At 41.0% G+C, this 27295-nt stretch overlaps 1 protein-coding gene and 1 long non-coding RNA gene across 2 annotated transcripts; one reads left to right on the forward strand and one right to left on the reverse strand.

The window, feature by feature from the left end:
• Nucleotides 1–2453: 2453 nt before the first annotated feature.
• LOC118103321 lies at nt 2454–27295 on the forward strand. The gene is made up of 13 exons (XR_004694858.2): nt 2454–2494; nt 9317–9472; nt 14400–14650; nt 15423–15514; nt 15847–16045; nt 19059–19152; nt 19784–19827; nt 20523–20577; nt 21987–22122; nt 22352–22415; nt 23218–23402; nt 24253–24312; nt 27237–27295. It is a non-coding gene; the product is annotated as an uncharacterized LOC118103321 (long non-coding RNA).
• On the reverse strand, nt 4928–14564 carry ndfip2 (Nedd4 family interacting protein 2). The gene is made up of 8 exons (XM_035150129.2): nt 14424–14564; nt 10155–10371; nt 9788–9918; nt 9351–9438; nt 8978–9102; nt 8566–8632; nt 8085–8190; nt 4928–8008 (listed from the first exon to the last, which is right to left on the reverse strand). The coding sequence occupies exons 1-7, from the start codon at nt 14448–14450 to the stop codon at nt 8087–8089; spliced, it is 759 nt and encodes a 252-aa protein (XP_035006020.1). The 5' UTR covers nt 14451–14564; the 3' UTR covers nt 4928–8008; nt 8085–8086.

Consider the following 27295-nt stretch of genomic DNA (forward strand, 5'->3'; position numbering starts at 1 on the left):
TTCATGCCCACTTGTGCCAAAGAGATTTCACATTTCCTCACCTCTAGTGCCACGGGGTTAAAAACACCTCGCTGCTGTGCGTGGGCTGAAGTTTCATACATCTGATTTTAGTCCAATATATTTATGTAGTTACTTAAAAGGTGTAAAAGTTCATTCTTGTGCCTGTGTGCAGTATATTGACAAAAAAACTCAAGGTGCACTTACTATATAACCTTTTTCTGGAGCCTTCACCCACGTCTCCCTTACTTTGCTTAGGTCATATGGTGACAACAGCTATATGCATTGCTTTGCGGTTGTGTAATGTAAAAATGTGTCTTTGCAAGGCATGATGGGTAAGCAGTTTTTTTTGTTGTAGATCAAATTAGTACAATAGTTAATATGTGAGAATCAGTGGAGCCACAAAGAGGTGTGACAATCCACACTAGCTCTTTAACTGCCAGCTTATTTTTAGCTCTATTAAAATAAGAATACTATTAATCTGCTTTCTCCTTCCAAAAACGTTATTTGACACCTTTTCATCATGGCGAATAATTCAGATCATCAGTGTTTTAATTACAATTTCTCAAACCAAACTATTTGTAAATGATTTAGATCCTGCATCTGCACCGTCTCAAATGATGTACCAGTCACTGCCCACATACGTCCATGCATCCTTTATGTTGCTGCGGTTGTTAAGCAATGCATCCTAGAGAGGGCAGTGGATGAAGTTATTGAAGTTAGTGATAATGAGAGAAGTTACGTCTGCCTTTTCTTACCAAGCCGTAAAGCTCGGCCATTGTTGAAACTATTGGCTACACTGCCCCCCCATGGTGTTGGTACTGCTACATTTGGTCAATTCAGGCCGTGTCTGTAAGTTTCCAGAAGATGTGCAAAAATAATGAATGTAGAGTACTGATGGAATTAAGGCTCCATCTGTTTCCGTGTCAAACGTTGAGTATAAATTAGCCATTAGGTGTGTTTTTGAACTTTGAAGTTTGGACAATAGGGTTGCTGCTTCCCATCACTTCCAGTCCTTATGCTAATCGGAACATGCTGGTAAAGCTAGCTGCATTGTGATTTAACTCTCAACAAGACAGCTAAACGGTGTAGCTAATTAGTAAATTGGTGCACATGTGAAATGTGTTTAAAAGTACTGTTCAGTATATTGGCTTGTTTGTCTAAGTCAAGCTGTCAGTAGAGGCACCCACACACTTTACAGCACGGCAACACACTTCACCTGGTTTTGCAGGCGCACACACACACATGCTTGACAGTAGCCAGGCAGCCGAGGCCCTCAGATATGCCGCTGACAGAGATTGTCAGCGCAGCTCTCCGGCCGCCTTTCTCCCTCTCTGCGTGTGACAGACTTTCCTCTGGGCCCGGGACCAGGACGCGACGAGGCCCCACCTGGTCAAAACCAGGGCGAGAGGCTTTCGCGGGCAACAAAGGATGAGGAGAACGAGTTCAGAGGGAGGAGAGGGCCTCGCAAAGGGGAAACATTTGCAAACCGGAAGGGAGTTATGTAAATGGGTTAGTCATTAGGGCCTTCTAAAAGAGAGGAGGCCAGATTGGGGGCAGGCGGATCGGCGAATAGGTAACATAAACCCATTATGTGAATGGGCTCCTCTGTTGGCCATAAGCTACTCTTTCTTTTTCTCCTTTTAACGTTGAGATTTTGTTTTCTGTTCAGCCTTTTACTTCCCCCAGTGGCCATTGATTGTTATTCACAGTGCGCTCCCGCGATGCTGAATCTGCGCCGGAGGGAGATTTTTCAAACGACCTTCACAGAAAAGATGCTTTTAAATAAAATGACACATCTGCTCTCGGATGAATCACATATTTGACACAATTTGAACCGACAACAATGCAGAGAAATTGTCTGTTTCTGTGAAATCGACTGACTTTGAGGCATCTTAGTCAGGTTTTTGCTTTTCTTCTTCTTTGCCAGCCTGCCAAAGATCCAGTTCCTGTTGGGCTGGCAGGAACAGTTCCTGAAAAAGTGTAGAGCAACCGACTGCCCCTCCTGAAAATCTCTGGAAAATATCCGGTCCATGTCTGAAAGATGCTCCGGTCAGGTTTTGGGATTTTGTCTTCCCTGCTAATTTAAGCCTCGGCTGTTGTAGTCCCGGTGTGTGTACATTAAAGTGTGGACATGATATTTGGATCGGTGAAGTTGGCTGGGTTGATTTTTGTTATTTAGGAACACAAGCAATAACCGTGTGTTATTATTTCAGCATCACAGAAAGAGAAACGATACCAGATCTTGAAAGAATAAAATGCTTTGCACCAACAAAAAGAAAATGGCCTCATGGCCTTCTGTGCTGCGGTGGAACAGCCAGTCCCGGCAGCTGCAGCGCGCACAGCTGTCGTCAGAGCCACGCAAACAAGACAAGAGGGAGGGACAGAAAGGAGAACAACATCCTGTGTTTTATGTGACAACCCCATCAAAACCCGAGTATTATTTACACAGGAAGGGAAGAGCTGCAGCACCTGAGCCCTGTCTGTCTGCCAGGAGGTAAGAGGCAGCTCGTAGCTTGAAGGATTTCACAGCAATCGGGCAAACGTGGTGAGGCTTCTCGCGCAGAACGGCCTCAGTGAGGTCATGAAGGAAGGGGGATTTTTTCCCGATAGAGAAAATACAGATCAATCTGTCATGTGTTATGTTACAGTTGAAACAAGCTGAAGCAATGAGCTGAATCATATGATATTTGGATCGGTCAAGTTGGCTGATTTTTGTAATTTAAGAACACGAGCAATAGCCACGTGTTATTATTCCAGCATCTCAGAAGGAGAAACTGAATTTTTTTTTTTAAATGTTCATGACATGTCGCTGAACCTGTAACTGCTCCACTGAAGCTCGAACCTCAGAGCTGTGGTTTTCACCAGTTCACATAGATGCGAGGGGAACGTGTGGGCGACAGTGGCACCTTGTGGTTAAAACAGGCAGTGTCAATCACCACGTCCAAAGGCTGCTGTCTTGGCGTGGGAAAAGCTAATTGATTGTTAATTCTCTCCATCAAGGACGTTATGTTTTCACCTCGGCTCGTTTTTTAGTTTGTCAGCCGTCTCACACAAAAAAGTACTGGACAGATTTCCACTTAACTTAGTGGAAGGATGGAACACGGGCCAAGAAAGAGCCCATTTAATTTTGGCGTCGATTCAGACAAAGAGGCAGATGAAGGATTTCTTCAATCACCTTTTTTAACATTGGGAGATATTTTCCCCCGCAGATTTCCCAGGTAATAAACATCAATTCACTGGGTGTGCTACCAATGTAGAAGAACAAGTCCATGTAGTAAAGAGAAGAATATTATTTGTTACACTGTGCAAGTTTGTTCAGCCTTGGCGTAGGTACTTGAACTTCATTAATCCAACATTTACTCATGTTTGACCTTCTGTGAGTCTAGATTCAATTGAATTAATCTTGTTTCTGTGATTTTCCTTCTTTTTTGTTTGGGTTTGGTATTTGATTTATAATATAATGTTCAAAACGAAGAGGGATTTCAACACATAAATTCACGCATAGTAAGAATTGACATTTGGACCTATTTGAAGAGCTGTGACACTCTCGAGAAACAAGGTTAAAAAAAACAAGTTAATGTTTTGTTTCCTTTTTATGAGATCATCTGATGAAATGTTATTTCGCGTGCAGTTTGTCTCGTTTGGTGGCGTCTCGTGGGCGAGCGAGCCACTCAGTGACCTGCTGCTTTCTCCGCCACCTGACCAGCAGTGTCTCCTCGTATAAAACCAAGCTTTTTTGACGTTAACACACAGGCTGCAGTGTGGGCCTCCGGAGAGAGGGTCTGGTTAATGGCCTGGGGCACTGGGGTGTGAGGACACATTGATCCAGCAGAGAGCTATACGCTCTCCCAGAGCGGCACTAAAGAGCCCCCGGCTTATTTCTATCAGGCCCCTCCGAGTGGGACTGGCAAACTCGGATCCGCGGTTAGGTCACGGCGCCATTTAAACTTCGATAAAACTGCAAAGAGTAAAACGGTTCACTAATCAGCTGTGTGACTTCTGGACACCATAAAGCTAAGATATCAGATCGTCAACGGGTAAGGAGCCATTTAATAAAAGCACAAAAGACGTGTGTTTCGTTTTGGAATACTTTTACTTTTAGATTTCATAGATGATAAACATTTATAGCCTCACACTGGTCCCATACGAAAACTACTTTAACGCTACCTACATCATGAATATATCCCTTGATGTTAAAAGTCATGGAACTTAAATTGAACCCAAAGGACGATAGATGACGATAGATGAATAATTGGGGTTAAAAAAACTAAAATTAGTATCTTTATGCCGAGGATGACTCATTAGTTTCTTATAAATATAATCAAAAACAGGGAGTAGTGGAGTTAACAGGAAGTAAAGAAGGACAGAGGCTTCCTCAAGAGTTTTGACACCAGTAAGATTTCTTAACCCATGTCAAGAAAAAATGCCAGATTTCCTAGTAGTGCTTGGCTCCATCTAGTGGATTGATTTAATACAAACTGCAGCAAATGCTTGATGCAAGTGCTCAGCCGATCGATGCGAGAGAAATAAAATACATTGACATCTTTTCAAAGATGCAGGATAAGAATAATGTGAGAGTATGAAACTTTACTGAAAAGGTGATAAAACCAGGTCAAACAAAATCCTGTGTAAAGAATGAACTTAATCAAAGCTGCTCGACTCTGATTTTATTTAAAAAATGGATCAAATGACTCAATGTGAAAGGTGTTGCTCATATTGATGCCACAGTTAATCCATGTGATGATTGACGGGATAACTGACCTCACACATTTTAAAGCTCGTCATAATATGGCCAATTAAAAAGATTGTTGTGGTGCTGTTTTATGAATCCTAAATTCTAAACGTGTGCAAACGATAGCTCAAGTAATCTGGTAAATAAATCAGGCTCCGTGCACAGTAAAAGAAATAACGGAAAACGACATCAAACTTAACAGGCAGGCTTTTGAACTTTATTGGCATTTTGGCAAGACATCATCCGTCAATTAAATTCCAGTTACAATTTACATAAAATGCATAACAACTGCGAGAGAAGATGTTACAAGGATAATTTTTTTGGCCGCCATCGCATTTTTTTCTCCATTTATTTACAAACAAACACAATGTATGTCGTACTAGATTGATCCTAATATTCAACCCCACTCACTGAGGTGGAGAAATCATGCAGCAGAGCTTGAATTCATCGAAAGAGCTTGATATTGCTGTCAGATACGACCAGAGTCCAAAAGGAAAAAGAGAAAAAGAGAAAAGAAATAGTTTGGCAATACTTAAGCTGTCACAGTTTGGGCTAAAAGCAATGAAACAAGACACACAATAACAATATAATCTATTTAGTTTGTTTGACAAATGAAAAGTGCAAAAGGCAAATAATCCATTTGGGATGATTAAGAATTCCAGTTGAAAACTTGCATGGCTAAGATAACTTTTTAAAATTCTTTTTCTACCCCCCACGTCAAGTTAAGCAGATTCTCAAATCATTCTGTACAGAAGTTCTCCAAAGTGCAAATATTATGAATTGGCATAAGCTGGTATACACATCTCATTTTCTGGATGATGAAAATAATCAAGTAAGAAAAAAAAAAACAAGCAGGTTCATGACGTTACACTACTCGTGCTCCATCCGCGCTGGACAGCGTCCCACGATTAAAAAGGTGGCTCGTCCACGACGGGAGCTACGTTACATCACCAAAGAGCTTCTCGCTTTGCGAAAAGAAAAAAGGAAGAAACGTTATCCCAGAGAGAGATCCGTGTGCTGGTGTTGTCCAAAATAATGCACCACATGCGCAACCAGTCACGTTTCCAACTGGTTTATCGAGCGCTGCATTTTCCTCTCAATTTTACCGGTGATTAAATTCAATTTTGTTACTTGTTCCGTCAGCCTTTTAGTTTCCTCTGCACCGAACCCGATGACGTAACTGGTTCTCGATCTGTGATGACTTCCCTCTTATCACAGGAGTTTACATCCACAAGTAAAGTCGGCCATCGCAAATAACTAAATTGCATAAGACTCTTGGAGTTTTGACTTTAGCCTGGCACGTCAACAGTTACTGCACTGTACTGTACTGTGTGTAAAAGGTGGAGGTGCATACGAGGCAGCCCTCCCCTGCTTTTGGGCCACTTTCCACTGATCCGAGTTAAAAACACAGATTTATCCAAGGAGCTTTCACTGATTGGCCGCAGTTCTCGGGAGCTTACGGATAATGTTTTTGGGAGACATAAACACACGATTGAGTTTTGGTTTTGCAGGCATTTTGGGAAACATTTCGTTTTTCTTTGATTCAAACAGTACGGAGGTTCTGAAAATGTCACGATGAAAGAACAATTGCTCCTGCATAGGTCAGCACAACAGTTTTCATTGAAAGGCCAAAAAAGGAGGGAAAATGATTTGTGCTCGTGCACATTTCGGATTTGTTATCAGTATTTCTTTTGCATTTACCTGCTTTTTTTTTTTCTTTCAAACATTTGTTCAATGGCTCACAACTGTTTTCTGTTTCAGCAGGTCCGTCCTGAATCCAAAAGGTCACGGCAGAATTTAAACTAGTTGTTTGTCGAAAAACAAATCGGACATGACGAAAGAGTTTGGACAAAATCCATGCTGCTCTCTGCCCCGTGTCGTATTTGGAGCCACGTCTGAGTCTGAAGTGACTGTACGTTTGTTTTGTGATATGTGAATGGATCCGTGAACGTGTCTGGTTTTCCTCATACACATTCCATTGCACTGAATCTGAAAATCTTCCATTTAGCTCTTGTGCTTATGCTTTTCGGGGGTAGAGAGGCTGAGATGTTTTCGGGATGTCCACCATCGGTGAAAGTAAGATTGAATTTGACCGCACTGCACAAGTTCACGTGTTAAATGCTACAGTACATCAAAGTTAAGGCCTTTGCACACAAGAAGCATTTTTTCATTCTTTAATTCACAAGTTATTAATATTTTTGAAGCAGGAGTCGTTGAAGAAGAAAAAACGTCCTTCTCAGTCTGATATCAAGTTTATTTGTCGAGTTATTTAATATCTTTGTCTTTAGCCTTTTCTCACTGTTATTTTGTCTTTAAAAGGATGCGATGTAGCCGAATTGATGCTCGGATCAAGCAACCGGTGACGCAACTCCTGGCGGGGAGAAGAGCTCACGTTAAATACTGAGGAGAAAAGCATGATCTTGGTCAGGCTTCTGCAGAACTGGGACCTAAAATCCCTCCTGAAGCTGCCAAAGCAGGTGGCGAAACCCGCGCAGGTATTTCCTCGTTCTTTTTTAATCCTTCTAATTTATTAGCCGAATAGCGAATGGTCAGGTGCATCCAAATTTGCCTCCGAATGATTCCGTGTTTTGTGCCGTTGATGTGCAAAGGCCTTTAAAGTAAGACTTTTTAAAAACACCCTGAAAATTTAACAATGTGGAATGGTTACACTAGTACTGAAAGATGCAGTTAGCGTGCAGAAGGTGAATTCTCTACTTGATGTTAGAAACAAAGGTTGGAGACGAACAAAGGAGAAACTTCAGAGAGGTTTCCACCTCCTACACTGAGCATTTGTCATTCAGTTCTAAGCTGGTAACACTGCAGTCAGAGCAAGCAACGCCATCAAATGACTCTTCCAACCAAATTTCCTTTCATTTAAGATAAATATTGAAATGATTTCATTGTGCTTTAATTTTGTGTCGTTAGGTAAAAATCTGATTTTGGAACATCTCTGTTTACAGCCGGTGTCGGCTGAGGTCAGGTTTTTGTCAATAGCACTCTGTGTGCTCTTGCGATCAGGGCTTTGAATCAAAGAAAAACAAAAACAAAGCCCGGGAAGGGACGTCGAAGATGTATCGGTTTCGGCCCGGTTCACAAGTAGCGGCTGCGCAGTGAGTCGTTTTATTCTTCTGACGAGACTGGTAACACTTTCTCCCTACTTTCTTTCCCCTCATTCCTTCCCGGTGTCCTCTCTTCACTGCACAGCTCCTCAGTCAGGTCATTCGAGGGGGAGGGAAGGAACTTCACATTGAAAAGGAATGGTGATGGCGTGGAAATCTGCGGGACATGAAATCCAATCATTAGAGCAAGCTACAATGCAGTGATTTATTTTCCTTTCAGACTTGTACTGTACCTTTAGTAGAGGAAGAAGAGACGCGTTCGATGAGAGGTGGCCATGTTCTCGGACATGTTGCGCACTTTTAGATAGTTGACGAAACCTCTGAAGAACAGCAGGAGACCTGTGAAGGGAGAGGGATGATTTACTCGCTTGAAGAAAACAGAAACTTCCACTTTAGGCTACCGAACATTCAAACAGCTCGTCCTCTGTCTTTGTTTTCACCATTGCTGTTTCTGGATATTTGTTTTGTCTGCAGCTAAGCAACCAACTGCAGAGTAGACAATCTGCTTCCTGTTTACAGCGGCTCGTGAATGGTCAGTCTATGTTAAAGGTCGTGTGCTTTATTTAGATGTGGACGGAGATTACTTTGGATACAGAGCTAATCGCTCATCTGGATGGTTATCATTTTATTTATGGGTGTAGCCTTTGCTTGTATATGGACTGATAGGGAAATATTTCAAAATCAAAGTTCTGTACCATTTATCAGTAAACTCACCGAGCAGCAGGAAAATCCACCAGAGCCAGTACTGACCATTGAAGTAGCCGGTGAAGTAGTCGGAGAACTGGACACAGGAAAAGACATTTCTCACTTTGTGCATTTTTACTTGGAGTAAAATCTGAAGAAAATAAGTAAACTTGTGTTTTTATGAATATAATATAATATATAATATATAAGCATATATAGATTCATCCATATATGCCTGCGATGACCTGTATTAGAAGACAGCCTCCATGTTTTTCCTTTATATGTTTGTGGAAAAAAAGTTAATCTCTAAAATGCTAAGACTCATTTTAGCAATAGACCTGTTGTGTGGAGTAAATTTAATTGATTGCTGATATTGGTCTTTGAAATGTCTAAATGTATTCTGTGAAAATTCGGTGTGGCACAAATATAAAAAAATACAAACCCTAACGATGAGAATCCACTTGATGAGAGAGAGGCCGAAGCCACAGATGGCTCCGTAGCGTCCTGCAATGGTGTTGGTCAAACAGAAGGACAAGCAGAACCCGATCCAGTTGAACAGGAAGGCCACTAGAGGACAAACATAAGGACAACGGGTTAAACTGCTTTATAATAAATGCCAAAAAAAAAGAAGGAAAATAGCCATGATTCATTCAGGAACATTTATTTAGTTGTGGATATTTGTCATAATTCAAATGAGACTTTCTTGCGATATTTAATCTTGAAAATGGCTGTGAAAATTGTAAAAAATAATACTGATTCCAACGTGCTTGTGTTTTGACAGATGCTTTCAAAATATGATCGCGACTCCGACTTACTGAAAAAGGCCAGCATGAAGATTCCATCGTTTCCGACTCGCAGCTGATCAGCGTCACTGAAATCATCTCTGGGAGGGAATTCATCGTCCTGACACAGACAAACCACAGCAGATAAACGTGAGGTGGGTTTCAAAAATATGCACAATGACATCCACACACAAACACAAAAAGATGAGTCACAAAACACGTTTGACCTCCCTCACCCTGGGAGCTACTTCGGTCACAGTTTTGTTCCTCGGTGTCTTAACAGTGACGTCCATACCTTTTCTTTGTCTCATGCTGTGAGGTAAACCCCACCCAACTAAAACATGTATAGCTTGCTAATATTACGTTGGCTGAAAATAAAGGCTTCAGATGAAGGATGTTGACACAAGAGGCCACGAGAAAAATCTAGGAGATTTAGGATTGAAATCTGAAGAGAGAGTGTGTCTCCTCACCCGTGGCATCACCTCCACAGTGGAGGTAGCCATGGCCGCTGCTTTGGCCTTCTCCGCTTCGTCATATGTGGGCAGCGAGGTGGCGACGCTGTAGGGCGGAGGTACTGGGAAGTCACTTCGGTAACTAGTCTCTGTGGGACAGATAGCGTGGGAAGGAGGGCTTGTTTACAAAGTGAACCGCATTTTGTGTAGTTGCCAGAGCAGTAATGTGCAGCCATGGAAATCAACAGGGACTCGTGGGGGGAAGTCGTTCCCGTAAGTGCCACAAAGTTTGATGTAACCCTGCTGCTGTGAGAAGCATGCAAACCCACTGCGGAGAAATTACATTTAAGAAAATCTGCGTTTAAAGGAACAATTAATGTCATACCAGGCACGGCAGCTGTTGCTCCCAGTTCGATGGACGCGTACGGCGGCGGGGGAGCCTCCGCTTCTCCCTCAGTCCTCGATCCCGACTCCTCCGCTGCAGACGAGCTGGCCTGGGCCGCGCCGTGGTCCTGGCCGGACGTACCAGCCAGCGCCGCAGCAGAAGTGCATGGCTGCTGCTCGCTGGTAGAGGCCTCCGAAGAGTCGTCCTCGTTGTGCAACTATAAGGAGGAAGAGAAAACGGGCAGAAACTGATCAGATGATAAGTCAGATGAAAAGCGTGGCTGCTTGAGGACATGATGTACACGCTAGAAATGTACAAAACCGGCTACAATTGTATCCTTTCAGGACAGTATGTGACTAAGATTACTACTTGACTGAAATGACAAGAGAGGACAGGAGCAGTCGTACAGTTGGTATTCATGAGCTGCATTTGGGGGATTTTGCAGCTGAACATCACGACTCTTGTTTGTAGCAACAGCAACATCAGGAAGTTATGCAACACAAGGGGCTTGATCACAATCTGTTTTTGTTTATTGACTTTTTTTGCACAAAGATTATTCACCGGATTTCACCGATTACGTCTTACAGGCACAAATGATTTCCCCCAGTATTTTACATATTGTCCACATTATGGACTTTAGGGTTCATTTTTCTGTACCGTTCCTTTAATTGAAAGCAACAGTCTCCTTTTTCAGTTTTTGGCAATTTTACCTGGAGCCCTTTCTGCCTTTTTATAGTGACATCACAGATATCTGTAGCTGTTTCCCTCTGTTAATTGACCTCACTCTGCTGGATGATGAAAATCAAATCAAAAGTCATGCTCATTTTATTTGTTACACGACTTGAGATTTTATTAAACCACACCCTGTTTTTCAAAGTATTCACTGTCAAGCAGTTTTTCTGCAATAGCCATTTAATGTCTGAACAGTCAGTGATTACTTCTATCTAGTAGTTTGCGTTCCCATTGCCCAGCTAAGTATGAACAAAACATGTGGTGTATGTAATCCAGTGCAATTCGATGTCATTGATAACAGACTACTATTTGTTCGCAAACTACGGGAAATCCAACATTTCCGACTGCTGCTGCCGCTTTCCATTATAAGTGTTGGCAACTGGCAAAACACTGGGTAGCTTTAGTTGAGAGGCACTCACAAGATTACAACTAGAAGTGCTGTTGGTGTCCCTTTATAGAACGCCTGACACTGCACACAGAGATGGGAAACTACGCTGGTTTGGCACCAGAGGACGGTCTCTGGAAAAGTGATCCGTTAAGGAGGCTGTCGCTGTAGCTGAGAGAATCATTTACAGACTTCAGTGCTTTAATATTTGTCAGCACCAAAGAGCCAAACACCTTCTGAAATTACAGAGGGGTCTAGAACATAGTGGAGGGAAATCTTGGTGGGCAGAGTTTGTGGAGCTATCCAGGCTCACCCCCTCCCGACTTCTCTCAAGGTGCCCTTGAGGAAGTAATGTGATGATTGCTTTTCATTTGCACACATCCCATCTAGCCTGATGTGTAAAATGAAGTCATTCAGTCACACTATGCGGATATTTGGCTTAACTTTATTGCGATTAGCAGATTTTTTACAAAACACCTTACTTTCCCGCCACGGCCTCCTGGCCCGGCACGCATGGTTGAGCATTAGCAGTCATGTTCTGTTATCGTCTGGACGGAGATATTTTAGTAAAACAAAGTTGGTGTTGTAAAAACCATCTCTGAAAGTTATTTGACATCTATCTACTATTTTCCACATATAGTGCATTCATTTCATGAATCCACATGTGTAAAAGTGTATTTTTGAAGTTCTAAAAACTGATTTAAATTGTTTGAGCTTTGGAGCCAAATGATCTGTTTACACAAAATTCTAGGTCAAATTTGAGTGTCAGTGTAGAAAGGCTGAGATTGACCTTGGGGGAAAAAAAGACGTGGGTGTCACGCTCTATGCAAGGCCAACCTAGGTCACAAATCAGCAACACATTTATGGTGTGTTTACTGTTACAATCCTAACAGATAAGCACAGAGTAATGCAATCACGAGTTTAATGTCTAAATAAAGAGAAACCAAGAAACACTAAAGAGAAAGTGTCTCTACGTCTATGTGGTTGAGCAAGTTGGACGTGGTTGTAAAAGAAATGTGGAAAAGTTGGTCGTGGCTTGTGTTGACGTGACAAACATTAAAGACCTTCTGCTTTTGAAGCTTTAGTCGCCACGACCTTATCTGAAGAAGTGGGTGCGGTGGTGTCTAAATGCCGAAGGCACTTTTAGTTTGGGTTTGTGGATTTGAATGGAGCCTATATTTTTCAAGGTGCTTCAGAGTTGTAATTAACAGCATCATAATTATGTGTTTAAGAGGGAGATTTTCCATGAAGTAATGGAAATGTTCTTGCTGTGGGACGACACCAGTACAAACAGGGGCAACTCCCTTTGTAATGACATGTGACCAATAAGAAGAGTTCAATAAAGTACTGGACGTTTCATAAGACATAAAGTGGAACCTAGAGGGAAGTTTGTTCATCACTGTGCAGATAAACTGTTTTTAAAATATCTAGAGAATTCAAAGCAGCCCGTAAAAGCTCCACCAGCGCAGGGTTTGAAGTACAAGGCAGAAAGCGAACGAGCGCCTGACAACTGGCTCCGAATCAAGGACATGGCAGAACGCACCCCCGCGCACAGGGGATTACATAATATCTTTAACAACATAGCCATAAGCAACCCCGTACAAATATACTTGGGCCGGCTCAGAGCAGCAGCGCAACATACTTGAAATAAATCAGTGAACCTTTAAGAAGAAACAAAAGCAAAATCCAGTGGAAAGTATGTGGCTTTCAGGAGGTGAACACCACAACATGTGAGAAGAGGAATATCCTGAGCTGAGCAGTATCTAAAATAATCCTATTATTAGTATAAAAGCAGAACAATCTTATACTTTAGTCTAGGTTTCCAAAATATTATGACTTTAATTGTGTTAAATCACAAGTTTATTCTCATTTGGACATTCTTCTTGTAATATTATGACTTGATTTGTGAATGTTTTGTTCAACTTGGCCCTAATACCCTGCCATGGATCATCTAGTATTGTATTAATGGGATTTCTATCATTTTAAAACACTTTAAAATGTGGAAATGTCAGCTTTGCTAGATGATGAAAAGTCAGAGCACAACACCGGCTCACACTCTGGCACAATGTGAATCCTGTGGGAATCACACTGGCATACCCAGAACCACAGGCATCCGAGAACAAAATGCACTTTATCCCGACGTGGTCACCACTGTTCCCCAAACTTCTGAGCTGCTGTTGTTACAGCACACGCCCGCTAATCCATTAGAGAAATCGCCTTCACGTGTTCAGGCCGCACAGCAAACTCAAATATTTACCACTTAGTGGGGGAGAGGCCATGTTTTAATGATCGTTAGAGTGTTTAGACTGGCACCGGGAACACTAAGTGCGCTGTCATTGAATCTGTAACAGGAAAAACAACAAGATGTACTTTGGAAAAGTTAGTGATTAAAGTACTAGTTGGACTATTGAGGTTAGTTAGTTAGCTGTTAAGATATTAGTTGGTTGTTTAATATTGAGACTCAGGGTTCTGATAAAATACATTCAATCACTTAAAATAAAAATCAGGTAAATATATTCTGAAAGTAGTTTCTTATAGAAAGTCTGGATCCATGTAAATACAAAAAAAAAAATGTAATAGCAATTAAGATATTATTGTTATTAACGTAGTTAGTTTGTTGTTTGTTATTGTGACTCAGGGTCCACATAAAATACAATAACATACAAGTAATAACAATAATAGTTATTAGCATTAGTGTTGTATGCTAATGTTGGTAGCAGAATCCCCTATTGAGCCACAGTTAGCCAGCTAGCCTCTTGTCATGCTAACATGAATCCACAGCAAACTGTCGTGTCAACAGCCGTGTGTGTGTGTGGTCACAGGTTTAATAAGGTTCATGTAAACACAGCCACGTGTCTGACGACTAAGTGTGTGAGATACAGTTCAGGCTGTAAGTGCCACAGGCCTGCGGGGCTAATGTTAGCTAAAGTTAGCCTAGCCGATGCGGAAGTGTCCACTCGTAGGTTGGCATTCCAAACAAAGTAACGAGAGTAGAAATACACAACAGGAGTAAATATTGTGTGTTGTTTTTGTTACCGTTGTCTGTGACGTGACGTGTTATGTGAATGTCAGTACTGTGTAGTCGTGGCTTCATGTTTGATCAAGGCCTTTCTTCCTGTGTGCCACAGGCCGAGCTGGTGATCCACACTCACCACTTGGTATCGGCTCGCTGGGTCCATCCCCGGTTCGGTTCAGCTGGGAGATCCGGCCGAGGGAGGCAGAGGGGAGTCCGGCTGCTGAGTGTGTCCGAGCCTCGAGCGTCGCGACCCGGGGACGCTCCTGTCCAACTGTCGCTGGACAACAGAAGAGAGAAATGGCTGCGACCCGCAGAAGTGCTGCTCAGGAAAATAACTGGGAGTCCCGGGGAAGCAAGCTGCAGGTACACCGTGACACTTCCTATTGCACACTTCACAATAAATGACACACTACAGTGTTATAAATATATACTTTATTAGTAATAACTTCTGATATACAGAGTCTAATTCTTGTCGTTATTATTATTCTTACTAGTAGCAGCAGCAGCAGCACAATTATTGTTAATAGCAGTAGTTTATGTAGAATGCAATACAATTACATGAATAATGTTCCTAGTATTTTTCTTATTATTAGAACCAAGTTCATAAATTGAGTGAAATTCCAATTTTCGGTTAACTATACCTTCAAGTAAGAGAAGCCTTTTTATTGAGACAGATATTGTATTATTATTATTATTATTATTATTATTATGTCTAAGTTTATTCATTGTTCTAATATATTGAAGTATTGTCGTCAAAAATGTACATGAATGAGTCGGCTGTGTTACTGCTGCTAATACTCATATATATTCTATCCATATATGCTAAGTCTAGTGTTATTTATGTTATATAGTAATTTCGAAAAAATTCATAGCAGCAGTAAAATAAGCGTATATAATCATGAAACTTGAATCTTTGTATCACTGCTGTCAAATGAATAGTTTTGTATTTGGCTACTTACTGATAGTATTATTGTAAAAGCTTCTTTTTTGTTGTATGTATTTTGAGGTCTTACTATCTATGTGAAACATAATAATCTGCCTTTCACTGTCCTTATTGTGGATATATAAAGCTAAAGTAGTTTAGCGCCCAGTATAAGTTTATTTTGAAAACGTGATATCTTCTGTCTGATTGTAGTGGGAGTCTGGCTAACTTGACGGCGGGGATGAACACGGATTTCCAAGAATTGAAGAATTGTGATGACGCAAATAAACACGCACAATGAAGTGGTAAATAAGTGAAACCAGTCGGTGGAGGCAAAGTAAAATCCACCAGCAGCAACTTTCCATGCTGAAAATTATCACACATGACTGATTTTACCAGAGATGTTGACTGATAAGTTTCGTTTCTAAAAAGGCGCAAATGACTTGAAGTACATTTGACAGTATAGTTCAGGCTGTCTTTGTCTGCTTATTATTAAAGACAGCGTTATATCCCCTTTGAAGGAGACTGTTATTGTTGTAGAGGTAAAATCCATTTTCAGTTTAGCAGGTCATTGACAGTTTTGTTTAAAATAGTACCACAAAGTCTTCATCAGTCTGCACTTTCTCCCGCTATCCAGAAATGAAGCCTAAACATCCCAGGTCCGAACGCTGGCATTTTGTGCCGAGGTCGTCATTTGGAGCCAGAGACCATAATTTCAGCTGCTGCACCCACAGAAAGGCAGTGAAGTTGTCTGGAGGCGGTGCACCACAGTTGCAGAGAGAGCGTCTTCTGGTGGCTGCATGGACTAACTGCATGTGATGTCAAACTCTCAGCAGGTAACAGACACACTTTATGGTTTGTTGTTGTTTTGACGGTTGATTCATGTAGTTGTTGATGTGGTTACAGAAAGAAATCACACATGTCATTTAAAGGGGAGGATGTGGCCGCCTTCTGTGTGCTATTTGACATCTTTTCCTTGACAAAAGAAGAGTGTCACTGAAATATCCTATTTTTATTTGTTTTTCGTAATTTGATAAGTAGATTTAAAGAAAGAGAAGCAGCACAAATACGAGTAAAACCGCCATTTTTCACTTCTAACTTCTCGAAGCGCTGTTTCAAGTGACAGAATTGCACTCCAAATGTCTCGAACTTACTTTCAAACAACTGCCAAGGGCCTTTAGGGCGACACGGTTACTCAACCCATGAAATATGATAGTATTTTTGTACTCTGTGTCTTCAGGTATTCATTTGATTTCTTGTTTTCTTTTGCTCAATACTAACTCTGCTGTGACGATGGAGTGGAGGAATGAAAACCCATTGTTTTTGGACATAAGTACATAGGTGTGTATATATATATAAACTATGTGTACTACCCAAAATGAAAAGGATCAAATATTAAGAGTTTTGTGAGACTTACAAGCAGACACACTAGCATTGAATGTATCAGTTCCATTCTTCAGGGAGAGGATAATGAGCCATGGTCGTCATTTCTCCATCAGAATGTAATACGCCCATTCTTGCTTTGAGAGTGATGTAGGAATAGAGGGGGAAGGCCGGTGCTATATATATACACGAGTATGTGCATGTATGTTTGAGAGTGATGTGGAATGGACAGGACAAGCTTGGGAGACGTGGCCAGACTGTTTATTTTCTGTGCTGCTTGCTCGATTATGGACAACCGTCAGCGTATAATAGTTTTGTGGATAGAAGTATCTCTCCTGTTATGATTACCTGTGCCATTCCACCTGAGGTTGCAGAGCAAGCAACCAGTTCACGGACGATGATGTAAATCTGTCACAGATCCACGACACACTGTAATTTGTGCATGTACAAGAATACATGTAGAGAAAAAACTGGTTCTTGGTATGTACAAGAGTCACTGACCGTCAGAGTTTGGATCAATTTAAGTTTGAAGAGAAACTTTGCAAAGTCTTATGTGTAAAGTCTGATATATGACTAAGAACTGAATGTATTGTACTTGGATTGTTGCTGCATTTCACATGCAATTTACTTTCTGGAAACAGGATTGACCTCAACCCTGATTAATATAGGGCTCCAGTTGATTCCACGTTCAAGTGACCCAGAGTGTGTCGCTGCATGGTTTCTTGTCCTGTTTTCTACCGTGTAGATGGGGCAAAGTGTTAAATCCACCTGGGTTCAACAAAAAAGAAAACACCTTTATATAATAAACCAAAACTAGGAAGCCCATAGTTGAACCACATGTAAATCTGTACCCTGTTTACAAATCCACAATCCCTTCTCCTGTTTTGTAAGAAAACAAAACCCATTGTCACAGATTTAGCAGTTGGCTCTTTGTTTTTTTTTGTGTTGTCCGCCGACTTTTGAGGGGCTTTTAGCATCTTTCTGAAAATGTGTTCACCCAAGACGTGAAGTGACTCATTTTTTCATCTGAACTTCTGAACCTTGTTTACTGGTGATTTGAAAGAACTTAGGTTGTTGCTGGCTAGCAACAAAGTTAGCATTTAAAAAGTGAATTCATAATAGCATGGGATATATTCAAATTCCAAACACGCCTCTCCAGTGTGTTCTCTCTGCGTTCTGCCTGAACACTCAGAAGACGTCTCCACTTTTGTTTTCCGTGCAATGAAATGTTTGGTGATCTCACGAATTCAAGTCTTGGAACCAGTTTGTCCAAAGAGGTGTCAAGCTGCTGCTGCTGCTGCTCTGAGTAGTTTGGAGGTGAACGTGTGTATATAAAATCTAAAAAGACTGATTGATGGAACAGTGGAGCTCGAAAATGGCTGTTTTTGGGTGCAAGTCACACAAGCTCCCTGGTTTACTGGTTCCTTTTGACTCACGTGTTGAGATTTCAAGCAAGTTTCTGCAGTTGATCCGTCTTTGAGTTGTTTGTATTTATGACCAAACTACATAGTGCAGGTGAAAGGTCAAAGAGGAGGCAACTAATATTATACAAACTCTAGATACTTGTTTATCATGCATGCGACTCCAATTTGTTAATGTCTTGAGTGGAAAACAAATCAAAGTTCACAATAAGTGACATCAAACTTTCAGCGTTTGCCTTTTTGATCCAAACTTCACTCCCACACTAGTTGATAACTTTGTCAATAGAACAGCTGCCTCATTGTGAACAATTGACAGCAGAAAGTAAACAGAGGAGTTTAGCTCCGTGGTGTCATTCTCAACAGACAGTGTGATAAATGATAAGAAAGCACTTGAAATGCCAGGCTCTCCAGTTAATTATCATTGATAGAAGAAACTAAGAAGAAGAAGGAGTCCAGGTTCCTGTTCAGTTCTGTAGCCAGGCTGATCCATCTGTTCCTTTACCTCTGAGGAGCAGCGATTGATACAGATGTCGCCCACATTGAGTCTGGTTCTCGCGGTTTCTTCTGTCTGCAGTCCCCAAAATGTTGCTCATGTGTTAAAAGTGATTAAAAGTGGAGTTACGATATAAAATAGTAGCCGGTGATGTCCTCCTAACTGTCGACTTCCATTGTAAAACACCTTGAGAGAAGTTATTGTAAGTTGCTTAGGAAAGTGCCAGCTAAAGGAAATGTCAAAATGTGTATCTTAATTTGGAGTTGTCCAAATAAAATTGAATTGAATTGTAAATTAAACCTTTGATTTAGACGAAGTGAAACGCTGTGACGCGTTAGTCACGTGTGTTTGATTTGTCTTTCACGTGAATCAATTCAATGCGTGAAAGTGAACATCAGAGTGTTAAGAATGAATCGATCAATTTATTCATCTATATCTTTGACATCACTTGATGCATATGTAACGATGTGTTTGACTTGTATTTTCCCATGAAAAACACTATGTAAGTGCTTTTCATTCACCATATCAAAATAAATGTGTTGTGTGCTGCAGAGGAGAGCGTCGGCGTCACTGGAGGTGAAGGACGACGACGCCATTGTCCTCAATGCTGCAGAGAAAATATCCTGAAGATGACAGCAACAATAATGTATACATCAAAGTTAATACACATAAATAATGTGTAATACTAGTACTGTGGCTGTTTTAAACCTGTTTGCTTGGAAGTGTTTGCACGTGAATGAGGAGGACTCACTAATGACAAGGACTCATTTCCAGAGCTTTTTATAAACAAGTCTGTGATGAAGAGTGAAGATCGAAAAATGTGTGTTCATCCAATCTGGTGTTTTGTCAAAGTTTATCATGAAATGAAACCGAATTTGTCTTTATTAGTGATTATAGACAATTTAGACAGATTTACTGAAGTGATGTTATTTTGTCACATTACAATGTTGACTAATTCAGACCTAAGCTGTGTAATTCTGCTCAGCACGACATTAAAATGAATGTGCTGTTACTTTGAAGAGAACTTGCTAAACATGAGTGATTCTGATTGTTGTCATATTGAAGTTAACTGGAGCACGTGTCCAAACCACACCAAAGTCAACAATGAACCTTGTGTGAGCTGAAGATATGAACAGTTGAGATATGTGAGAATTGGCAGATATGTGAATGAAAGTAATATCAAGCTTGTAAATGTTCTTGGGGGGGAGGGAAGTAACTACTGCAGTACTTGTTATTTAAATTGATATTCATTGTATATATTTTTAATTTTCTTACAGTGCGAGACACAGAGCTGGACGCTGGTCTTCAGTACGACTTTGAGGTAAACGCAACATTTCTACTGCACCGCACTTGTCTTGCAGCTGTAGTTAGTACATGAAGATAATATAGAGTTAAAAGAAAGACAAGATCAAGTTGAGGTGAAGATCCCGAAAATAAAAAAAAAACAGTTTAGATGACATACTGAGTATACTGGTGTGTGTGAGATTCTGATGCTGTGTGTAGGACCAAGTATGAATGATTTATCATATGGCCTGTCATATATATATATATATATACACACACACACACAAACAGACTATCTTCTAATGCAGCTGTCAGTGCGACTTTATTGAGTGATGTGTTGCTTTTTGAGCGTCCAGTAGCTGAGCTGCAGGTCAGGGTCCTGTTGAATTAGCCAAAACAGCTCTTTAGTTGATCTTTGTCATTTCAAATGGGTCAACGGACAGATTCCCACAAACCCTGGTGGATGGATGTAGTTGAAGATGAGTCAACAATGCATTTAGTGAAAGTAGATTCATCATTAAGAAAGGCCATTACTAATTAGTTGCTGTTGACAGCCACTTAAATATGATGATTAGCTACTTTTTCTGTGTGGCTGTCAACATTGAATAAATACTTTACTGTTTTTAATGATGTATGAGCGTTCCTGTTGGAAAATCCATCTCAACAAGTGAAGTATTGTTGAACTTTGTGCCTTGTGGATAAAGTGGTTTCATTCAGACTGATGTTTCCCAGGTAACCCTGCCACCACCACTGTTTGAGCATGATGTTGATGAAAAGGATGCAGAAGGTGAGTCCTTTTACATCATTAATGTTTTGTGTTGGTGTACTTTCAGCAGTTACCCTGGGTCCCACATGAGGCGGTGTTTGTTGCTCACGACAATCCTTGTTTTCTCCGTCTCGTCAGCTCCACTGATGTTTCTAGTTGATGTTTTCAGGCTGCAGGTTGTAAATGCTTTTATCTGCAAGTGTGTGATTGGCTGAGAGAACTGATGGCGTAATACAGTCACTGGATGTTCATGTTAGAGAACAGCAGAGTTTCCACCAGTAGGTGGTGGAGTTGAGTATCTTTTGAACCCTCAAGCAACGTATGTCATGTTGATGATCAGCTGTTGTCAATATAGGCCAGGTGTAATGAATGTCTGTTAATTGAGTGTTTAGATTATTGATTTGGATGAGAATGGTGACTGCAGTATTCCAAACCAATCTGAATGTAATTTAGTGTTAAGAAAGGTTACCAGTATGATTTTTGGTTTTATCATATTTTGAACAACAAACTAACCTATGCCGATATTATTTGAATCAGTTTTCAGACGACATACTGTTGTGATTATTATACATTAAGTGGGATGAAATGTTGTGCTTTTGTGCATTAAATAAATGTGGATGTAAGAAATGTATTAATATTAAATAACTTGAAGCTCCTTTGGGCCACCACCCTTCAAAAGAAGGGACAGGATAGCCATTGTATTGATTAAGTTTCATTAAAGTACTAACTTCAAATTTGGAACTCTGATTAGTAATTAAATAAATGAAATGAACCAGGTCAGATAAGTTGAAGGATATGGAGTTGGTGACAATGTAGAAGTAGGCAAAATTGATACTTGTGCAACATTAATGAAGACAACATTTGTGTTTGAGAAAAGTATTTATTATGAAAATAGTCAAAGTATAAACACACAAACAAACTAAGGGTACTTACCAAGTGTGTGTGTGTGTGCGCGCGCGCTTAAAAAATGGTGGCTGCCAGTCAACCATGTGGTTGAGGGCAAAGAAAGTCTATGCAGAGCGTAACATAACTAACATTAGCTTTCAAAGACGTGGTTAGCTAAATATCACATGAATTTAACAGTCCTTTTCTTAGCTATGTTGAACTATTACGGCCAGTTGTGTTACCAGTGAATGAAAAGGGATCCTTTTTGCTGTGCTGTTTGAATCTCATAGAAGTGGTTTTGCTGGTTGTGGTGATTCAGCTCTCGTGTTGAAGTCCTTAGGCAGGCTTGAAGGTTTGAAGAGCTTGGGTAGGGAGAGGTGTTCCTGGCTGGGTGACCAGATGAGCTACATCTTTCCTCCTGGAAGAAGTCAGTCGAAATGACACAAAGCTATTAATTGGCCTGGTGACATCATTGGTCATGCAGCCAATCAAGCAGTTGGGTTCAAGTGTGTTAATTAGTGTTCAATTGTGTCACTTGTCTGCAGGTGGGGAAGAGAGAGGATTGAACCGATGACAACCCTGGCTGCCTTGTTACCCGCAGGTGGAGCAATTGGCAGGGGGCGGGGACAGGCAGCGCGGGTGTCTGAAGTGTCAGCTGAAGACTCGGAGAATGAAGACAAGGTAGTCTGTCCACTAAATAATGCTTGATTTTCTTTATATATTGGCATATTTTGTGTAACCCCACAAATATATGTTTAGTCAATCAATGACATTTTCTTTGTATAGCTAATATTCACAAATCACAATTTGTCTCATAGGGCTTTACACATCAATAACACCTTTGGTCCCGTTCATGCAGACTCCGGTGGATGTTAGTGACATATCTTCATTTGTACCTTTGTGTCATCAGGTGTTCCAGGCTTTCAATTGCAATAGCGTTACAAGCCGAACCTGAGGGTACACTGAGGCCAAAGGTAAATCGGACTTTTGTGTTATTTACGTTATTTATTAATTATTAACAAATTCATAGCAGCAGTAAAAGAAGCGTATATAATCATGAAACTTTAATCTTTGTATCACTGCTGTCAAATGAAGTTTTATATTTGGCTAATTACTGATGGAGTATTATTGTGAAAGGTTCTTTTTAGCTTTATGTGTTTTGAGCTGTTCTGATCTATGTGAAACATAATAATCTGCCTTTCACTGTCCTTATTGTGGATATATAAAGCTAGAGTAGTTTTAGTGGCCAGTATGAGTTTATTTTGAAAATGTGATGTCTTCTGTGTGTGATTGTAGCGTGAGTCTGGCTAACTTGACGGCGGGGGATGAACACAGATTGAAGAATTGTGATGACGCAAACAAACACGCACAATGAAGTAGTAAATACATGACTTGAAGTATATATATTTGACAGTATAGTTCAGCCTGTGTTTGTGTGCTTATTATTAAAGACAGCAGCATTTCTACGAGTCCCCAAGTTGTGGTCTTGTATGAAAAAGTCATGACCCTTGGAACACATGTCATCTGTGTGATCCTTCACCCTCTTAACTTATTGATGTAACATGACACTCATAAGTTATAGACTTAAATGTAGCACTTTTTTGGAGTTGTATCTCCTCTGGTGGAGACTGTCATTGTTGTCGAGGTTTAAAAATAAGTGGCAACCAAAAAAGGATTTAGAGTGTACCAGCTCATTGACAGTTTATTTTTTTTAATAGTACCACAAAGTCTTCATGAAGGTTTATTCATCAGTGTCCACTTTCTCCCGCTATCCAGAAACGAAGCCTAAACATCCCAGGTCCGAACGCTGGCATCATTTGGAGGCCAAGACAGTAAATTCAGCTGCTGCACCTGCAGAAAGGCAGTGAAGTTGTCTGAAGGCGGTGCACCACAGTTGCAGAGAGAGAGCATCCTCTGGTGGTTGCATGGACTAACTGCATGTGATGTAAAGCTCTCAGCAGGTAACAGACACTTTATGGTTTGTTGTTGATGTGGTTACAGAAATAAATCACACGTCATTGTAATACCAGGAGTAACATGGTAACTTCTCTTTCTCTATATATATACACACACTGTGGCAGTAGAGCATGCCATGAGAAGTCTACTTTATTAAAATCCAAATGTAAACATAAATTCCAAAGTCCAACTTCTCGCGTGTCTCTGTGAGATTTGCTCATGTCCCAAGTCTGTTCCTTCAGTCAATCAATCAGTTCTCACCTGTTCTGATTGATCCTCTGCTCTCCCAGCTCCTGTCACGTCTATATTTATGAATTTCCAAACAACACATTTGTGTTAAAGGTTTAATAGAAATGAGTTAATTCTATTAATACATTAACTGAATTGTTAGTATGTTGTAGAAAATATGATAAGAAAAAGTCTCATGTTAGCATGTTGTCTAAAATAGGATATGCCCCAAATAAATCTTGATCCCAATAAGTTTGTTTACTAAACTGTTAAGAATGTAACCAAATCCAAAAGGAGAAAGCTAACACCCAAAGTCGAAATCATTTCAGTGTTATTTGCATGAAATTGTACCAAATCCAAACATTCACTACATCCAAAGTCTTTACGTTGTGAATTTGAGATGTAATAATATCATAGAGAAACAGTTGACACGGTAAATGAAGCACAGACTGTAATGATCTGGTTTTTCACAGCACCTGAAATTCACTTTATTTGATTACTTATCAGATAGTATTTATGTGTAATCATAAAAGACATGTTTGTCAATTTACAAATACTGAATCTTGTCGATTATCATCTTCTTTGATTGTCGCACTAAATGTGACGATGCTTCTTCCCCGCTTCCAGGTCAGAGGCAGCGTCGCTGCTGAAATTGGCATCAATCCACAACTGGGAAAAGAGTCAAAGGTTAGTTGTCTAAAACGACCCACAAAACTCCTCTGTTGGTATGCGGTCTCAAAGGAGATGAAAGGTTTCAGTGTAGTTCTTGTAATAATTCAGGAGCCATTGTGACAGTCTTTATCTGGACCTGGTCATGTGATTTGAAACCCGGCTAAGTATTAAACGGAAAGTCCAGGTATGGCGACGCAGATAGATTAAGAACCTCCCCCAGACTTAAGGTCTGAGAAAATCCTGAACGTCAACTTAAATGTCCACAAAGAGAAAATTGGTGTAGGTCGTCCCTTGAGTAAGGTAAAAATCTAACTCCAGAAATGCATGGCATAGCAAAACCCCAAAGTGGAAAAAAAGCATGCAAGTCACCAGGATGGCTGAGGAACAGGTGAAAACAAAGATTTGACAACTAAAATCAAACCTCGTGCTCAGCGGTTGCGGTGCTTCACTCACACTGTCCTCTGTAATTTGTTGTCGGTAAGGTGTCGGCATTAAAAAGAACCAAATGTATGTTGTTGTCCCTGTTCCTCCTCCTCCTCACTTCTAAAGCGTCGTCCTGGCCCAAACGATTTGGCTCTCTTTGTTGTCTAAACCCTGCCCCCTCACACCTGTGAGAGTGATTCCAGCAGGAAAGTGACAGCTCATGTGATGAGGATAGAGGTTGTACCAAAGTTTGTCCAGTTTGAATTGCACATTCTCCTAACTTGTGTTGTATTTATGATGAAGTTTCCTCCTTGTGTGTGTGTCTGTGTGTGTGTCTCTTCTAAGCCCCCACACTGGATTGTGGCCTGATCTACTAAAGGCTGTGTGTGTAAAAACTTGTGCAAACAAACGTGCAGCAGTTTAATTATGAGTTCTGTTCTTTTGGTGTTGTCTTCTTCCTCCTTGTCTTTCTTTCATCTGTAGGTTTCTCTGTTTGAGCCACAGTATTAGTTTGTCACAGATATGATCCCATATTGTGTTTGTTTGAGTGTATTTAGTTGCTGTAGCTCAACAACATGTTTGCTTGGCTCTTCCACCAACGCTTTGTGCTCACTCTGTTGTTGTGCACGTGTTATCATTTACACTTGCTAAATGTTTCACAACCAATGTGCAGTCTGTTGTAATGTATGTACAATTTTGCAGTCTTTATTTGGGATGTAGTACATCAGGCCCTCAGTGAGTAAAAGTGGCACATGCGATGAGCTTCAAATGAAGTGTTGAATGTAATGTCAAATGTTCCTCCATCAGTGATTGTTGATGTTGTTTGTGTAGCAGCTAATGTGTAAAGCGCTTGCCACAATGTGGGAGATGAGTGAAGGAGATGAGTCCAGTAGTTGGATGGTGTAATTGATATTGGTGGTAGCCACTATTGAACCTTGACCTCTTCCTCAGTGCAAACTCTAGTTAATGGATTAAGTAGTGTGTGTGTGAAGTCAGCACTTCCAACCTGCTTGATTTTGTGTCCATCTTAAAGTATCTGCAACAGAGTCAGTAGATCTGAGGTGTGTAGTAGAAAAATGAACTAGGTGTGGTTGAAAAGTATTTTGTAGTTGTAGTCTCTCACTCAGTCCTTCCCCTCCATCTTTTCCAACCTCCTTGACCCCCTCCCCCCAGTCCCCCTCCTCCTTCCTCCCTTCTACCAAGCCACTTTGTCAACTACTTTACAAAAAAGATAGATATACGCTCCTCATTTTCTAATCCTCCTTCTATAACTACATTTCCATCAACTTCATCAATCAATCAATCAAATTTTATTTGTATAGCCCATATTCACAAATCACAATTTGTCTCATAGGGCTTTAACATGGTGTGACATCCTCTGCCCTTAACCCTCAACAAGAGTAAGGAAAAACTACTAAAAAACCCTTTTAACAGGGTAAAAAGAACGTAGAAACCTCAGAGAGAGCCACATGTGAGGGATCCGTCTCCCAGGATGGACAGAAGTGCAATAGATGTCAAGTGTAAAGGAGAACATCAAGATAAAGGTTTTAGCAGCACTGATAATGGTTAAACATTTTGAAGCATAACTGAAGGTCAGTGAATTGGTGGATTAATGTCATTAATGGTCAAGTGTCTGAGGAGAAATACTATGTATCGAGCAGTCCTGCTGCAATCATAGTCTATGGTCAGCAGCCAGCAAGATCATGATCCACCATCAAGATCGGATGCCACTATATCATCTTCATCCCCTTCGCTTTCCTCTTTCACCCCCGTCTCCCACTCAAGTTCTTACCTTGGTAACCTCCACCCACCCGACCACCTGCCCCCTTCCCATCTCACATTCTCAGTCTATCGCTCCTGACCTTCTTCCTTTTCTCACCCATCTTATCAACACTTCCCTGTCAACTGGCTGTTTCCCTAACTCTATGAAGGAGGCAAGAGTAAACCCTCTCCTGAAGAAACCCACCCTCAGCCCGTCTGAAGTAAATAACTACAGACCCGTCTCTCTTCTTCCCTTTCTTTCCAAAACTCTCGAGCGCGCTATCTTTAATCAACTCTCCTCCTATCTTCACCACAATACCCTTCTTGACCCTCACCAGTCTGGTTTCAAGGCAGGCCACTCAACTGAGACTGCCCTCCTTGCTGTCTCTGAGCAACTTCACACTGCTAGAGCAGCCTCTCTCTCCTCTGTCCTTATCCTTCTAGACCTCTCTGCTGCAATTGACACAGTGAACCACCAGATCCTTATTATCCTCCCTTCAGGACCTGGGTGTCTCAGGCTCTGCTCTCTCCCTGCTCTCATCCTACCTCAATGGCCGCACTTACCGGGTAACTTGGAGAGGATCTGTGTCTGAACCTTGTCCTCTCACTACTGGGGTCCCTCAAGGTTCCGTCCTGGGTCCCCTCCTCTTCCCTCTGTACACCAACTCTCTCGGCTCTGTCATTCACTCACATGGCTTTTCCTACCATAGCTATGCACCCAACTAATCCTCTCTTTTCCCCAATCTGAAACACAGGTAGCAGCACGAATCTCTGCCTGCCTGACTGACATCTCTCAGTGGATGTGGTCCAGGCC

Source organism: Hippoglossus stenolepis, chromosome 24 (assembly GCF_022539355.2).
Source record: "Hippoglossus stenolepis isolate QCI-W04-F060 chromosome 24, HSTE1.2, whole genome shotgun sequence".
Lineage (NCBI taxonomy): Eukaryota > Metazoa > Chordata > Actinopteri > Pleuronectiformes > Pleuronectidae > Hippoglossus > Hippoglossus stenolepis.

Excerpts from the sequence above, each read along its gene's own strand:
- ndfip2 (XM_035150129.2), bottom strand. The coding sequence starts at position 14,450 with ATGGACCCAGCGAGCCGATACCAAGTG. Across the intron at positions 10,372-14,423 it reads CAGCGAGCCGATACCAAGTG|TTGCACAACGAGGACGACTC; the intron begins GTGAGTGTGGAT and ends TCCTCCTTATAG. Across the intron at positions 9,919-10,154 it reads AGCAACAGCTGCCGTGCCTG|AGACTAGTTACCGAAGTGAC; the intron begins GTATGACATTAA and ends TCTGTCCCACAG.